The 17419-nt window shown below is 42.2% G+C and overlaps 1 protein-coding gene across 1 annotated transcript in view; it reads left to right on the top strand.

Annotated features, from left to right (window-relative positions):
• Nucleotides 1–4251: 4251 nt before the first annotated feature.
• Nucleotides 4252–17419, top strand: part of snx29 (sorting nexin 29) — a 591176-nt gene continuing 578008 nt past the window's right edge. The window contains exon 1 of the mRNA XM_078240877.1: nucleotides 4252–4400. Coding sequence (XP_078097003.1) covers nucleotides 4274–4400 — 127 coding nt within the window. The 5' untranslated portion in view covers nucleotides 4252–4273. The remainder of the gene's footprint in view (nucleotides 4401–17419) is intronic.

Genomic DNA, 17419 nt, shown 5'->3' with positions numbered 1-17419 from the left:
GATTCCATCCCCAATGCTGGTAAAATTCCACTGTGGCTTGTAGCTCTAACGATGCCGCTCCACTGGTCTGTTACCGATTGTAGGGTGGGCATGAAATTTCAGCCTTTGAGTATTTCGGTCCCCATACCAACAAGGATATTGAAGTACTGAAAAAAGTACAGAAAGGATTTAGAAGGATTGTAACAGAATTAACACCTATCTGAAAAGATTGCATGGCCTGGGGTGCTTTCTCTGGAATTTAGAAGACTTGGCAAGAGGTCTTTAAAATTATTATTTTTTATTATTCGTTCATGGGACATGGGCATCGCTGGCTGGCCAGCATTTATTGCCCTTCCCTCGTTACACTTGGAGAGCAGTTGAGAGTCAACCACATTGCTGTAGCTCTGGAGTCACATGTCATGATGTGGAGATGCCAGCGTTGGACTGGGGTAAACACAGTAAGAAGTTTAACAACACCAGGTTAAAGTCCAACAGGTTTATTTGGTAGCAAAAGCCACACAAGCTTTCGGAGCTCCAAGCCCCTTCTTCAGAAGGGGCCTTCACTCACCTGAAGAAGGGGCTTGGAGCTCCGAAAGCTTGTGTGGCTTTTGCTACCAAATAAACCTGTTGGACTTTAACCTGGTGTTGTTAAACTTCTTACTGTGTCACATGTCGGCCAGACAGAGTAAGGACGGCAGATTTTCTTCCCTAAAGGACATTAGTGAACCAGATGGGTTTTTCCCCGACAATCGATAATGGTTTCATGATCATCAGTAGATTCTTAATTCCAGATTATTTTTATTGAATTCAAATTCCATCATTGACTGTGGCGGGATTCGAACCCGGGTCCCCAGAACATTAGCTGAGTTTCTGGATTAATAGTCTAGTGATAATACCACTCGGCCATCGCCTCCCCATATTTCCGCCACATAATCCCATTATGAAGGGATTTGAATGTGTGGATGTGGGGAAATAGTTTTCACGTGTGGGTGAGTCCAGAACATGGGGCATAAATTTAAGATAGACACGAACAGGTCAAATAAACTGACAAATAAACTGACAAATAAACTGACGTTCACATGTGAATGTGCAACACGCTGCCACATGGAGTGCCTGGAGCAGATAGCGCTGATTTATTTAATGAGAGGACTGGAGCATACAAGAGAAATAAAGGAATGGAAGGCTAGGGGACAGGGTGGGAAGAGGTAATTAAAGTGTTAGGAGGCTAATGTAAAATACAGCCACTGATCTAGAGCAATTCGGCAAAGTAGCCTGCTTCTGGGCTCTAGGCTCTGTAATGTAATTCTCTGTAGATTTTAAGATTTTTGAAGAACCTTGTAAAGTAGGAACAAAAAGAGGTTATGTCCCTTACTTCACTTTGCGTTTCTCTTCTCGGGAAATTAACTGACAGTTTTTTTCTAAAACCCATCTTGTCATGTAAAAGCTGCGATTAGTGCAGGTCTTCAAGTCTTCTTCCCTGTTTTTATCTGTGCGGTTTATTCCACGAATCAATGATTCTGTGTCCTTAAAATTTCACTGTATGTATAATCATGTATAAACATATTTCTATGTAAAGCCTGTGCGTGCTGTTTGAATCGAGGTGTTAACTGATTTGAAATGAATGGATTGATGCGCCTGTAAAAATGCTGGGCAAAGGAATTTCATATGGTTGCGTTAATCACTGGTATGCGAACACTTAATCGGTGTAATTTCCGATTCACAGATCTCGGCTCTCATGTTCTGCCCCACTGAATTTCTGAAAAGTCTTGGGGTAGTTAGAGCTGGAAACATGCTCAGAGAAGCACCCCAGCTCTGTCACGACCTCCCACTTTCTCCAAAGGGCAATCACAGAAGCCCAAAACATGTGCGGGTATACACGCATTACATAGAACTCTGGCATGTTTCCCCTCCCCCACCCCCCTCGCCCTTTCCTCTAAATAAATCCTGGATGCAGGAGGCCAGAGTTCTAAATTCGGTGGGGGTTTGGCATGGTGGGGCATGGGGACATCTTGCTTTATTTTAAGCAATCTCAGAGTGTTTGCTGTGCACATTTTTTTCTGCCAGAAATATGATTTAGTCAGTTTGGCAACTATCTGGTTTCTCCTGCTCCGGCAAGTCTGTGTCCTCGGGGCTGCTGCAACTCCTCAGCGGAGGCCTGAAAACAGTCTGAAAATACAACTTGGGCCAATGGGGGGGAATTTCCAGGTGTGTTTGAGGTCTCTCCTACTGGAGCTGCTGCACAGATTGAAAGCCCAATGCTTAAATGTTGAAAAATTCAGCCCGAGGTTAAATTATTGTGTAGCTTCTTCAGCATATTATCATGCCCTCTGGTCTTTTATTCCTGACATTTATCTACATCTGTCTTGATTCTCTTTGCTTATTTATATATTGTCATTATTTAAACATTTTGGTGCCGTTACCTTTGTCATGGATTAAGAAGATTTCTAACAACTCTTTGGACCTCTATTTTCTTGGACTTACAATTATTTTAGTTTCCTTTGTAACTGCTTTAAGCCAATTAATTTCACTGTTTGTACAACAATTAGTTTGAATGATTGTAATTATTAATATGGAGTCTTTCACTCTTAACTTACATCACTCTTTTATCCCTGGTTTCCTCTCTCCTTCATTCTACATTTCTCTATCTCTCTCTCCTTTTACCCACCAGAAGCTTCTATTCAGGCTAAAAATAACTTTCAAAATTATTTATATATAAGAAAAAGACACAGCAACTGCTGATCAGACAAATATTTAGCAAGCAATACAAAATCTATTCACAAGGATTCACTATAGTTTCTGTTAAAGCCTGGAACTCCCCTTCCTAATCCCCTTCCTAGTCCAAAGATGTGTGGGTTAGGTTGATTGGCTATGCTAAAAATTGCCCTTAGTGTCCTGGGATGCATAGGTTAGAGGGATTAGTGGGTAAATATGTAGGGATATGGGGGTAGGGCCTGGGTGGGATTGTGGTCAGTGCAGACTCGATGGGCTGAATGGCCTCTTTCTGTGCTGTAGGGTTTCTAAGATTTCTAATAGTATTGTGGGTGTACCTATGCCACATGGACTGCAGCAGTTCAAAAAGGCAGCTCACAACTACCTATGAGGTCTTGTGGCACAGTGCTGGCGTACCCACCTTAGGACCAGAAGCTCTCGGTTCAAGTCCAACGCCAGGACTTGTTGGCTTCGGAAAGAACATTCATAATGCGATTCAATGGGCTGGTAATCAGTTCAGGAATCCTTCCACCACCTAAGGGTCGCACAGTGGCAAGGGTGGCATGGTTAGCACTGGTGCCTCGCAGTGCCAGGGCCCTAGGTTTGATTCCCAGCTTGGGTCACTATCTGTGTGGAGTTTGCACGTTCTCCCCGTGTCTGCTTGGGTTTCCTCCAGGTGCTCATAGTGCCAGGGACCCGGGTTCGATTCCCAGCTTGGGTCACTAGCTGTGTGGAGTTTGCATGTTCTCCCCATGTCTGCGTGGGGTTCCTCCGGATACATGATAGTGACTTTTAAGGGGAGTCTTGACGGATACATGAATAGGATGGGAATGGAAGGATATGGTCCCCGGAAGGGTGGGGGGGGGGTTTAGTTCAGTTGGGCAGCACGGTCGGTGCAAGCTTGGAGGGCCGAAGGGCCTGTTTCTGTGCTGTAATTATCTTTGTTCTTTATTCCGGTTTCCTCCCACAGTCTGAAAGACACGCTGGTTAGGTGCATTGTTCCTAATCCATGCTAAATTCTCCCTCAGTGTATCCGAACAGGAGTGTGGCAACTAGGGGATTTTCACAGTAACTTCATTGCAGTGTTGATGCAAGCCTACTTGTGACAATAATAAATAAACTTAAACTCTTCCCCACAATGGAAAAAAAGTGTGAAAAAAACCTTGCTTTGCCGGTGATGCCCATATCCCATGAAAGAATGTGAAAAAAGAAAATTAGCTAACCACCCTGATTGTATACCTTCAACAGGGAAATTCATGATATTGTGAGCGACTTAAGATTCTCAGGTTGAACTTTTTTTTTGCTTTCAGTAAAGCAATCGGTAATTTAAAAAGAACGTCTTTAAATACACGTCTTTATCACCCTGCACTGCATCTTTAAATGAAGATTGCTTGAAAAACTCAGCAGGTCTGGCAGCATCTGGGGAGAAAGACTTCCAACAGCTCTCCACTTTTTAGCACACCTCCCTTGGAGTTGCTCTTGCTGGGTTGGAGCATGCGCAGCTGGCGGGCAAATCAGTTCGCCGGCGGACGCGGTGGGGGAAGGTGAGGAGAGTGCGCCTGCGCGGGCAGCGGCGCGATGACGCATGCGCGCCGGCAGGGGGCCGGAAAATGGTGGCGGCTCGGCGTCAGCGCCAGGATGTTATTTACGTGTCAGCCGGTCGCCTGATGCGCGCTGCTGTCTGGGGCTAAACGGCGGGGGAAAGATGAGTGGTAAATATGTGCAGCTTGTTGGTCAGAGTGCTCTCTTTTGTTGTTGTGAGGTGTTTTGGGCTCGGCTGTCAGGCTGATCCTGAGCGCGGCGGTCGCCAGGGGGATGAGGGAGTGGGGGCTGCTCCTGCTGCTGACAGTGGCTGTCCAGGGGATTGAAGCCTCTCTGCTTCATCATTAACTTCATCACAGCACAGGCATAACCATTACTCTGCTTTTGTTTTAAATCTGACCCTTCCACTGCATCATTTCCACCACTTTTCTCCTTCCAATAAAACTATTTTTTTACCTGGCTGTGATTCTTCCTTTTGTAAATTTTTATTTTTCCTTTCTCAATGTTTCCAATCCATTCACTTTTAGTTTAGTTATTAGTGTAGGCTTATATTAACATTGCCATGAAGTGACTGTAAAAATCCCCTAGTTGTCACACTCCGGCTCCTGTTTGGGTACACTGAGGGAGAATTTAGCATGGCCAATGCACCTAACCAGCACATCTTTCCAACTGTGGGAGGAAACCCACGCAGACAGGGGGAGAACATGCAAACTCCACACAGTGACCCAAGCCAGGAATTGAACCCGGGTCCCTGGCGCTGTGAGGCAGCAGTGCTAACCACTGTGCTGCCCTGTTCATGCAGCGTGGAGATTGAGATCATAATCGCAAAGTATTATGGGGAGGGGGGGGAACCACATGACATGAGGCACTTTGTCAGCCAGAGGGGGTTGATTGGTAGTGACCCAGAAAGACCACTCTCGCTGCAGGAAATGAAACATACACACACACACAACTTGTCAACTCAAATGCTGGAGTTGCCAAGGCTGGTTACATAACCAGGGCAAAGCACTTAAGAGCTGTTTACTGTAGGAACTTGGAACAGTTTCACAAAATCAGGGCTTTTGCCAGGAAGGAAGACAAGCTGTTGGCTCAGTTGGTTAGAAAGTTTCTAAGCCATGATAATTTAGGAGCACAGTCCTCTGTTATACAAACCACTCCTTTGCAGTAGTTTAATGCGATTAAGGAAAAGATTTGTAACAGACCCAAATAACTGCTTTCTTCACATTCGCTTTGTATTTTGCCAGTTTTTCACTCGTAGCAAAGCAAAATAAATTGAGGAAATTTTTCAGGCAGTTTGGGATATGCATGTTATTCTTCTGAGCTTGTTTCTTTTCTGTTTAAGAAAATTATCCAGTTTCGTAGCTCCTTCTTTATACAAGGAGATAACCTAGTCGTGGATTGCTCAGTGTTGTATTGCGAGTTTGACACTATATATATCACTCTGTCTTGACAGTTGAGAGAAAAACAAAACCTACCCAGCACTGTTTGCTTATTCTAATTTTGTTTATAGTGACAAAGGATGGTAACATACCTCTTGTCCTGTAATTATAAAACCATCAACTTTTGGAATCATTGCGAATGACCTGTTCACTGCAACTACCAAACCAGGGATTCAGGCAGTGTTTAAAAGATGGAAATTCCATTTATTTAGCTGTTAATGAACTCTTAACTGGTTGCACATTGCTCTGTTGTGTTTAATGCAGCAGGTAAAACAGCGAGGGACTAAAACAGGTGCTTTTCTTTCACACATAATATAATCGGTGATCTCCATTGATGTTGAGTGGACTTTTCTGAAAAATGCTTGGTGTATAAATGCCGTACATGAAAGAAGTGATGCCATTTTTAATGAGCAGGAATTTTGCTCAATTTTTCTTGTGCTTGATGCCTGATAATGTGGAAGAGAGGATATAATTTATTTTTGGCTACCCTGAATGGGGCTGAAAATTGGAACATTCCACATATGTTTAAAATTTCAGATATTTATTGATGTGATTTTTTCTCTGACTTAGTCTAGTTTGGGCAGCACAGTGACATAGTGGCTAGCACTGCTGTGGCTCATAGTCATGATGTGGAGATGCCGGCGTTGGACTGGGGTAAACACAGTAAGAAGTCTCACAACACCAGGTTAAAGTCCAACAGGTTTATTTGGTAGCAAAAGCCACTAGCTTTCAGAGCGCTGCTCCTTCATCAGGTGAGTGGGATTTCAGTTCACAAACAGGGCATATCATAAAAATCATAGAAACCCTACAGTGTCAAAAGAGGCCATTTTGGCCCATCGAGTCTGCACCGACCACAATCCAACCCAGGCCCTACCCCCCATATCCCTACACATTTACCCGCTAATCCCTCTAACCTACACATCGCAGGACATGGGCAATTTTAGCATAGCCAATCAACCTAACCCGCACATCTTTGGACTGTGGGAGGAAACCGGAGCACCCGGAGGAAACTCACGCAGACACGAGAAGAATGTACAAACTCCACACAGACAGTGACCGAAGCCGGGAATCGCACCAGGAGCTGTGAAGCAGCAGTGCTAACCACGGTGCTACCGTGCCGCCCCAATTGTGGGGGCCTGAGGTTGCAAAATCTCACTAACTGTCCTGGCTGGAGACAATACACATCTCTTTAACCTGTGCTTAACCCTCTCTCCACTCACATTGTCTGTACCTTTAAGACTTGATTACCTGTATAGACTCGCATTCCAACCATTATTTTGTAAATTGAGTTTGTGTCTTTATATGCCCTGTTTGTGAACTGAAGTCCCACTCACCTGATGAAGGAGCAGCGCTCTGAAAGCTCGTGGCTTTTGCTACCAAATAAACCTGTTGGATTTTAACTGGTGTTGTGAGACTTCTTACTGCCTCATAGTGTCAGGGACCTGGGTTCGGTTCTGCCCTTGGGTGACTGTCTCTGCACATTCTCCCCATGTCTGCATGGACTTCCTCAGGGTGCTCCAGTTTCCCCCCTCACTCCAAAGATGTGCATGCTATGTGGATTGACCATACAAAATTGCCCCTTACTTTTAAAAGATGTCTAAGTAAGGCGAATTAGCCATCATAAATGCGCAGGGTTATGGGAATAGGGCACTGGGTGTGGTGAGCTGGGCGGTGATCCTGAAGATGTTGTTTTGGAGAATTGGTGCAGACTCGATGGACTGAATGGCCTCCTGCACTGTAGGGATTCTATGGATTAGCATTTTGGAATTGTTTTACGAAGTAGTAGGTTATCCTATCACAAATTTAGTTTAACACACAATCCTGTACTTTTCTTTTGGGAAGGGCAAAGTGCTCAGAAAATACTACAGATAACCACTATTGCCCTTTATCAAACACCTGAGTTAGTTTATCCAACCTGAGTTCTGTTTCTGTTAAAAGTGTACATTAACAAATTGAATTATTTACTTTCTATTAAAGGAATAGTTAGTATGTTTGTAACCTAATAGGTTTTCTAAATGTAGATGAGTGTTCTTTACTTGTACTACAGAATACTGATAAATGATTTTGTGTCTGGGATTTCCTACATAATTATCAGTCAGGATGTTTCTGGAGAGCTTTGAATGTAAGCCAAGTTCTTTGAGTTGTCAACTTTGGAGAAAATGAGAACGGACGTTTTTAAGTGACAGAGTTTGCAAAACTTATTTCAACATGCATTGTTGTTAATAATAAGAATGATTAGCATTGATGAGTGATATTTTTAGATCAAAATGAGTGACACTTAGCAACTTGCAGTTTACTTAGATTCTGTTAGTCAGATAGCCCTGCAAACACAGCCCTGGCTGTGTGGCCCTTGTGGCAGACTTTGCCTTTCCAGAATTGGCTTGTTCAGCATCAAACAATGTGCAGACCTCACCAAAGTACTGAGGCTGCATTTCCACCATCACCAATCATTAGTCAGCCAGCGACTGGTTATCGAGCAAAGTTGGCAGAAGACTAGAAGCTGGTTACTTGTTCACTTTTTCTGCTAGAAGTGGAAGTTAATGGAGTTGTGGAAAACTGTAATTAAGCATGTTTAATGAGAGTAGAACTTGTATTTCCATATTGAAAGCCTACTGTCTGAATGGTTGGTTTTGTTAATGACTGCAGTATCATTGAGTTCACAATCTATCTATTCTCTGATATTGAGAGTGACAATGAAGAAGTTGTTGAAATTCACATAACAACCGATGTTTTGAAGTTAGCGTGACAAATGAAATAGTTTTACTCTTCTGTTATAATATTGGCTTTTCTTTTGTTATGGTGCCTTCAAGTCCACAGCGTTATGCTGGAATACAGTGACTGATGAACACCTAATATAGTTTTGAAGAATGCACTTTAAAAAAAAATGTTCTTTGTCTTAGGACACTTTCAAAGGATTTTGAATTAATGAAAGTTTGTTTATTTTCTCACAGTTAGTAGTAAGGCTGAAGCCAGCACTGGAACTGGGCTAAATTAATACCTTGGTCACATTTCACCATGTAATAAATTGGCAACTGTGCTTCAAGAATAAATGTTATGTTGAACACAGAAGAAGGAACTTTCTTGTTTGTACATTTGAATGCACTTTTTGGCTGAATATTGTTTGTTTACATGTTTAATGTTAAACAAACTTGTTCTTTAATAGTCTGAACCGCAGTTTGATGGGGTTTATGTTATTTTCCCCACTGAAGATGGAATTATCTGGTAACACGGAATCCAGTAATCTGGACTTCAGTGACAAAAGCTGCTTGTTTTGATTCGTGAGCCTCATTATATTTATCTAGCCATTTGGCATAATCTAGTTGTCGGGGAATGGAGGTTTGTTAATGGAGGAGGGTGGTGATGCTGAAGTTTAGAAGAACACAGTGGCAGAGTGGTTAGCACTGCTGCTTCACAGCACCAGGGACCCAGGTTCGATTCCTGGCTTGGGTCACCGTCTGCGTAGAGTTTGCACGTTCTCCCAGTGTCGGCGTGGGTTTCCTCCGGGTGCTCTGGTTTCTTCCCACACTCCAAAGATGTGCGGGTTAGGTGGATTGGCCATGCTAAATTGCCCCTTAATGTCAGTGGGACTAGCATGGGGTTGTGGGGCGAGGGCCTGGGTGGGATTGCGGTTGGTGCAGAGTTGATGGGCCAAATCGTCTCCTTCTGTACTGTAGGGATTCTATGATCTACTCTAGAAACTCAAAAACATAACATCAGTTTAAGCGTTATTTTTTACCATGTGTTTGTACTTAATGATGATCAGTTTATCCCAGAACAGTAACCAAAACCTGAATCTAATTTCAACCTCTTTCCTTGTACAAAACTTCTTTGAATTGTGGATAAGTTTTGCCCTCAAATATGTTGACAGTGTGCAATTGTTTGTTCAGTAATAAATAATGGATAAACTCAGCAGGTCTGGCAGCACCTGTGGGGAGAGAGAAACAGTTAAGGTTTTGAGTCCATATGACCCTTCTCCAATGAATACAATGCTTGTATTAATTGTACTTGGGAAATAAATGCTGTTCAAAATGTTGTACTGAAGTGCAGGTTTTCCCTGTACTTGACAAGCAAAACCTTATTTAATGCACCAGACTTCAGATTGTTACATTTATAGCAGTATAAACATCCTGATGAACTCTGTGACTTGAGTAGTCGCATGATGCTGTTTGGAATGCCTAAGAAAATGCAATCTTTTTAAGTACTAACCTTTATTCTGAATGTACAAGTTTGAAGTAATATATGATGATTAAAAGGAACAGGTGACATGACTGACATTACATTGAATGTACAGTGCAGAAATAGGACATTCAATCCAACTGGCATTTATATTCCTTGGGAGACTCCTCCCAACCCTTGTCATCTAATCTTTTCAGCACAATTTTCTGTTCCTTTCACCCTGTTTATCTAGTTTCCCCTTAAATGCACCAGTAAGTCTCCTCAGTTACTCCCTGTGGTAACGAGATCTACATTCCAGTTCTTGGATAAAGACGTTTATCCTGAATTTCCTGTTGGATTTATATGGTCCCGAGTTTGGGTCTCCATCACAAATTTGGAAACTTCACTACATCTCCCATATCAAGTTGCTTCATAATCTTAAAGATCTATCAGATCACCTTTTCAGGAGGGCTGCAGTTTATTCAGTCTTTCCTGAGATCAGAACTGAGATGTTATACCCATCATGCTCGTAAATCTTTTTTTGCCTTTTTTCCAGTGCCTTTGGATAATATGGAGACCAGAGCTGTGCATAGTACTCAGTGTGGTTTATCCAAGGCTCCATACAAATTTAACATAACTTCTCTGCTTTTCCATTCAGAGCTTTGCCTGTTTCTTTAATGATCTTTGTAACCTGCATCAGATTTTACTGATTAATGATATCTATGGCCCAAGATCCTTTTGCTCCATTTAGACTCTTTAGACCTGAAACATCTTAAAAATGTGCTACATGCACCACTTCCATTACTATGTGCTAAATATGTCTCTTAACTGCAATTAATCTAATGTTAGCTTCGCATTGAGATAAATTAGCATAACATTTTCTCAACAAATACAAAATGTATAATACATTAAGATTACTTTGTGTAATTCGAGTCCACATTAACCATATTTCCTGTGCCATAATTTTGAGTGATGTTGTAACAATGACATTTACAATGGAAAATATATGTCAACATTGAAAATGGAAAATCCTGGGTAAATATTTTCCTGTCAGTTACACATGTCTCTCTGTACTGTGGCTTTGTCGTGTACTTACAGGCCTTTTACCATGAGATGATATGATAGTGTGACTCATCCAGATCCTTCTACCATTTTGTTCAGTTGATGTTTCTACCCCAACTAAAGCTTTTTCTTCTTTCAGAGCAGCCTCAATAAATTAACCAGTCTTTGGTGGTGGGAACATGTCAGGGATCATTATTTGTGGGCAGCACTCTAGCTAGTAGCTGAACAAATCATTCAACCTTTAATGTGAATCTTGGGAGTAATAAGCAAGTCTGAAAATTAAATAAATGTGATATTAAGAAATGCAAAGGACAAAGAAAATTACAGCACAGGTACAGGCCCTTCGGCCCTCCATGCCTGCACCGATCATGCTGCCCAACTTAACTAAAACCCTCTACCCTTCCGGGGACCATATCCCTCTATTCCCATCCTATTCATGTATTTGTCAAGACGTCCCTTAAAGTCACTACCGTATCCGCATCCACTACCTCCCCCGACAGCGAGTTCCAGGCACCCACCATCCTCTGTGTAAAAACAAAACCTGCCTCGTACCATCTTCTTTAAACCTTGCCCCTCACACCTTAAACCTGTGCCCCCTAGTAATTGACTCTTCCACCTTGGGAAAAAGCTTCTGACTGTCCACTCTGTCCATGCCTCTCATAATCTTGTAGACTTCTATCAGGTCGCCCCTCAACCTCCATCATTCCAGTGAGAACAAACCAGGTTTCTGCAACCTCTCCTCATAGCTAATGCGCTCCATAACAAGCAACATCCTGGTAAATCTTTTCTGCACTCTCTCCAAAGCCTCCACATCCTTCTGATAGTGTGGTGACCAGAATTGAACACTATATTCCAAGTGCGACCTAACTAAGGTTCTATAAAGCTGCCACATGACTTGCCAGTTTTTAAACTCAATGCCCCGGCCGATGAAGGCAAGCATACCATATGCCTTCTTGACTACCTTCTCCACCTGTGTTGCCACTTTCAGTGACCTGTGTACCTGTACACCCAGATCCCTTTGCCTATCAATACTCTTAAGGGTTCTGCCATTTACTGTATATTTCCTATTTGCATTAGACCTTCCAAAATGCATTATCTCACATTTGTCTGGATTAAACTCCACCTGCCATCTCTCCACCCAAGTCTCCAACTGATCTATATCATGCTGTATCCTCTGATGGTCCTCATCGCTATCCGCAAATCCACCAACCTTTGTGACATCCGCATACTTACTAATCACACCAGTTACATTTTCCTCCAAATCATTCATATATATTACAAACAGCAAAGGTCCCAGCACTGATCCCTGAGGAACGCCACTTGTCACAGCCCTCCATTCAGAAACGCACCCTTCACTGCTACCCTCTGTTTTCTTTGACCGAGCCAGTTTTGTATCTACCTTGCCAGTTCGCCTCTGATCCCATGCGACTTCACCTTCTGCACCAGTCTGCCATGAGGGACCTTGTCAAAGGCCTTACTGAAGTCCATGTAGACAACACCCACTGCCCTACCCTCATCAATCATCTTCATCAGGCTTCATGGTGCTGGCCAACCATCATAAATTCTCCCCCAATTTACCCAGGACCACACGTTATTTATATCCTTTTCATGGGATGTTTGCATCAAATTGCCATTTGAGAAGGTGGTGTTGAGCCTCCATTTTGAGCTATTGTGTTCCATTTGGTGCAGGTATACCCACAGTGCTGTTAGGAAGGAAGTTCTAGGATTTTTAATCCAATGACATTGAAGGAAAGGCAATTTTGTTTCATGTTCAGGATGGTTTGTTCCCAGCTACCTGCTGCCCTTTCCTTCTCGGTGGTAGAGGTTGTGGTTTGGAAGGTGCTGTCGAAGAATCCTGGGTGAGTTGCTGCAGTGCATCTTATAAACGGTACATACTGCAGTCACTGAGAGTCAGTGGTGGGGAATGAGTGAATGTTGAAGGTAGTGCATGAATTGTCAATCAAGTTGCCCTGGATGGTGTGGAGGTTCTTGAGTGTTGGAGCCCCATTCATCCAGGCAAGTGGTGTGTATTTAATCACACTCCTGATTTATGTGGTCAGGCTTTGGGGAATCAGGAGATGAGTTACTTGTCTTGTAATGTTGTAATCAGACAAAATTACTGACCGGTTTACTGCTCTCTAAGTTCAACGTGATTTATTTGCTGATTTTGATAGCAGCTGACATGTCTACTGCAAATTGATGAATGTAAAAAAGCACTACTTAATAGATGTGTTCCATCTTTGGAGATGGTTGGACATTAACAAATTATTTAATTGCTTTTGTACTTCCTATCAGGAAACCCATATCCACTCTCCTGTGCAACACTATTTCCTCAGAAGGACAATGTTATGGGAGATCCGGTAATGCATTAAAAAATCCAATATGTGGCCTATATAAATTAATCAGCTTAATCTTCCCCTGCCTGACATGTACACTATAACATTATACAATATTGTGATATATATATTTATTAAATTAGCTTACTTTTCAGATTGCCCCAATGCCTCAGTCCAAACTGCATTCATAATTTACCAAGCCAATTCAGTACTACATTGAGTGGAGTATAGCTTAACTCCAGCTTTCTGGAGCCAGCAAATATGGTGTCAGACCTTCTGAAACATTAACTACCACAAAATTATTTAAAAGCACCATACTAGGATTACAATAAAATTATCAATGTTAAGTATCTACGCAGAAGTACCTTAAACCATTGTATGTCCAACAGTAATATAAATGTACAATATTGTAGCATTAGCTGGGTTTGACTAACAGCAGCTACTTTTGTATCCAAGATTGTACTCAAAAGTTAGTATTTAATGCATCACAGGTAAGTTCCAGGATTCAGTCTATTCTTTTGTGTTACAGGGAAAAAAATATACAGTGTCATTAGTAGGTTGGCTGCTGTGGCACTGGGCTATTCTGCTTTCCTCAGGAATATTTGATTCTGCTTCTGGGGACACTGCGGTGAACTATTGTCTGTAGTGGCTGTCCCCTTTATTTCAGTCAATATCTTTTCCCAAAGGTAGGGGAGTCTAAAACTAGAGGGCACAGGTTTAAGGTGAGAGGGGAGAGACACAAAAGGGTCCAGAGGGGCAGTTTTTTCACATTGAGGATGGTGAGTGTCTGGAACAAGCTGCCAGAGGTAGTAGTAGAGGCGGGTACAATTTTGTCTTTTAAAAAGTGTTTAGGCAGTTACATGGGTAAGATGGGTATAGAGGGATATGGGCCAAATGTGGGCAATTGGGACTAGCATAGGGGTTAAAAAAGGGCCGGAATGGACAAGTTGGGCCGAAGGGCCTGTTTCCATGCTGTAAAGCTCTATGACTCTCTGACTCAGTGTTGCATTGCCTTAGCGTGACATTGAATATATACTATTTCCCAGTATGGTTACACTAGCTTAGAGATTTAACTTATTACATTAGTGACGCACTTTGCAGTAGGACTTCAATCCACAGTCATGTGATTTAGAGGTGACAATGTTGCCGTTGAGCCACAACTAATGTTCATGGACTAAAGCTTTGCATGAGCTGTGACCTCATAGAGGCTACTAATGTAGCAAAATTTTAGAAGATAAATCACCGCTTGATATTTATATTGTTCTTGTTAATGTTGGAATCATGCTGCAATGGAGAGCATGCTGTAAGTTCGCTAATTGAGGGAAGCTGCCACCAATTGGGGAAAGATTAGGGAATTATTGCAAATGTATAAATACCAGTTCACAGTGGTGTAGGGGGAAATAGGATGAATCTATGCCTTTACACTAGTTTTGGGAATAAACCTGGATTAAGGAAAAGACTGGCTTTGGATTCATCCTTTCCTCAATGTATGAACAGTGACTTTAACATTTGTTTGTTTTCCCTAGTGTCCTTGCACAGGAGAAGTGTAAGATGAAAGCATTGCAAACCTAGATTATCTGACAGTTTCTATTATCCATCCTAGGCCTTGGGGTGCACCTCCATTATGGCAGATAATGAAAAGCTCATTGTACATTTGTTATTTTTATGAGTGCTGGACACCACGTAATCCATAAGGTGCAAGAGTGAGTTAATTAGGACAGCGATTCCCAAACCTTCCCAGCCGCAGAACCATTTTGACTTCTCAAGAGTATTGAAGGAACCCCTGAGAAACACTCTTATAGTGTTGAAGAGCAAAGTCACAAAATAATGATTGTTTTCGTGCTATAGGTACAAATGTACAAAACCTAATTTAAAGAAGTCTTTTCTATTTCTTATATGTATACATTTACCATAATTAAAAAGTTCTCTTATTAAAAAATGTACTTCTGCCTTACCCTTTTGTCATTTTTAATGGGAAGGGTGTTGCTGTTCCTTTGGTTCAAATGGGAAGAGTGCTGCTGGAATGCTGGATTCGCATCTCTCACATATACATATATACACACTGCACACATTCACTCATTCTCATCTCTCACACATGCACAGTCTCTCATTCTCATCTCTCTCACATGTGCTCTCCCAGCTCACTCTCATCCCTCACACACTCGCTCTCACTCCCATCTCTCTCACACACATCTCTCTCAGACACTCACTCTCATGTCTTACACACTCTCTCTCATACACTCTAACACACACTAATTCTCATCTCACGCACACTCTCACTCTCATCTCTCACTCGCTCGTCTATCGCTTGCGCTCACACTCTGGCCTCTCTTTGCCCCCTGCTCCTTCTCGAAGACCTTGCTCTGCTCCTTGCCCGAGCTCCACCCAATCTGGAGAAGCCAGCTTCTGATTGGGCAAGCAGAAACAGCATTAAACTCAAACTGTATAGATCAGCCTGGCCTGTCGTGGAAATCATGATGTGGAGATGCCGGCGTTGGACTGGGGTAAACACAGTAAGAAGTTTAACAACACCAGGTTAAAGTCCAACAGGTTTATTTGGTAGCAAAAGCCACACAAGCTTTCGGAGCCTTAAGCCCCTTCTTCAGAAAGCTTGTGTGGCTTTTGCTACCAAATAAACCTGTTGGACTTTAACCTGGTGTTGTTAAACTTCTTACTGTCGTGGAAACCCAGGGAGACTCCCGCAGAACTCAGTTTGGGAACCCCTGAATTAGGATGCTATGAGTAGAAGATCTGTTTAACCCCATTTGTATATTATTATGGTCATACATCATGACTGGGTTTTGTGTGACTTGATAAGATGTGCAAGTTGTGGGAGAAGACTTTGGATGCATTTTTAATTTTTTTGTGTTGGCAGAGTAGAAATTATATCTGTATAAATGACACTAATCTGTATTAATGGCACTAATTTGAAGAAGAGTGGGGTAGTTCTCCTTGGTGGACTGAAGAGGGCACAGGTTTAAGGTGAGAGGGGAGAGACACAAAAGGGTCCAGAGGGGCAGTTTTTTCACATTGAGGATGGTGAGTGTCTGGAACAAGCTGCCAGAGGTAGTAGTAGAGGCGGGTACAATTTTGTCTTTTAAAAAGTGTTTAGGCAGTTGCATGGGTAAGATGGGTATAGAGGGATATGGGCCAAATGTGGGCAATTGGGACTAGCATAGGGGTTAAAAAAGGGCCGGAATGGACAAGTTAGGCCGAAGGGCCTGTTTCCATGCTGTAAAGCTCTATGACTCTCTATGACAATATTTTATTCCTCAATCAACATAATTAAAACAGATTATCTGGTCCTTAGCTTGTTGCTATTTAAGGGATCAAGCTGTACATAAATTGCCCACAGCTTTTCTTGCATTACAACTGTGTTCACATTTCAAAAATATTTCAGAGATAGCTGGACGTGAAGTGAAGGCACTATATAAATGCAAATCTTTCCTTACGATTATGACTTGTAAACTTGGTACTTAGTTCCTTTATTATGTTCCTGTCTTGCTCATCTGGAATGTTTTCTCTGTCAGACATGAAACTTCCCAATTTCTAATCTTATTTCTCATACTTCATCCCAAGTGACTAATTCTAGATCTGGTTCTCCAAGTTGTAGAATTACATCTCTGAGCTGTGGTTATTTGTACTTAAAGTAGTGCCATTCTTCTCTGAATACCAAGCCTCGTGCATCCTGCACTTCTGGCGCTTGTTTGGAGTTCCGGCGTGAACGGTTCCACTCCAGAATCCATTCCTGATCTGCCTTAAAGGCAGTCCTCTCCATTTTTGACATCTTATTCTCAAACCACTAATGCTGAAGAAAGATTGAATTTACAGCACAGAGAAGTATTTCAACTTGCACTCATCATGACAAATGCAAGAATGCCAAATTTCAAATGATTGCAACAATTTGTACTATGGGAAGAAAGGGTGCTGATTAATTAGCAAGTGGAGTTTGGCTGAGGTGTTGCCACAGAGAAAGCAGCAAGGAACGATAGGCTTCCTGAGCTCCAAGTTAATTCAAACAAGGCGCAAAGATATTCCTTTTGTTTGCAGGGAACAAATCCTTGTGCATGAATGTATTTTGCTTCTAGCAAGTGTAAGTGAGCCATGCCAAGAGATCGACTATCTCAAATTGGTAGTATAGCTAAAAATTAATGTGTGTCCTTGGAATTGAGAGTAAAAGTTGCCATAAGCACTTTA

This window comes from Mustelus asterias, chromosome 23, assembly GCF_964213995.1.
Source record: "Mustelus asterias chromosome 23, sMusAst1.hap1.1, whole genome shotgun sequence".
Taxonomy (NCBI): Eukaryota; Metazoa; Chordata; class Chondrichthyes; order Carcharhiniformes; family Triakidae; genus Mustelus; species Mustelus asterias.
The sequence above is the reverse complement of the archived record's forward strand: the minus strand, read 5'-3'. Positions and strand labels throughout refer to the sequence as shown.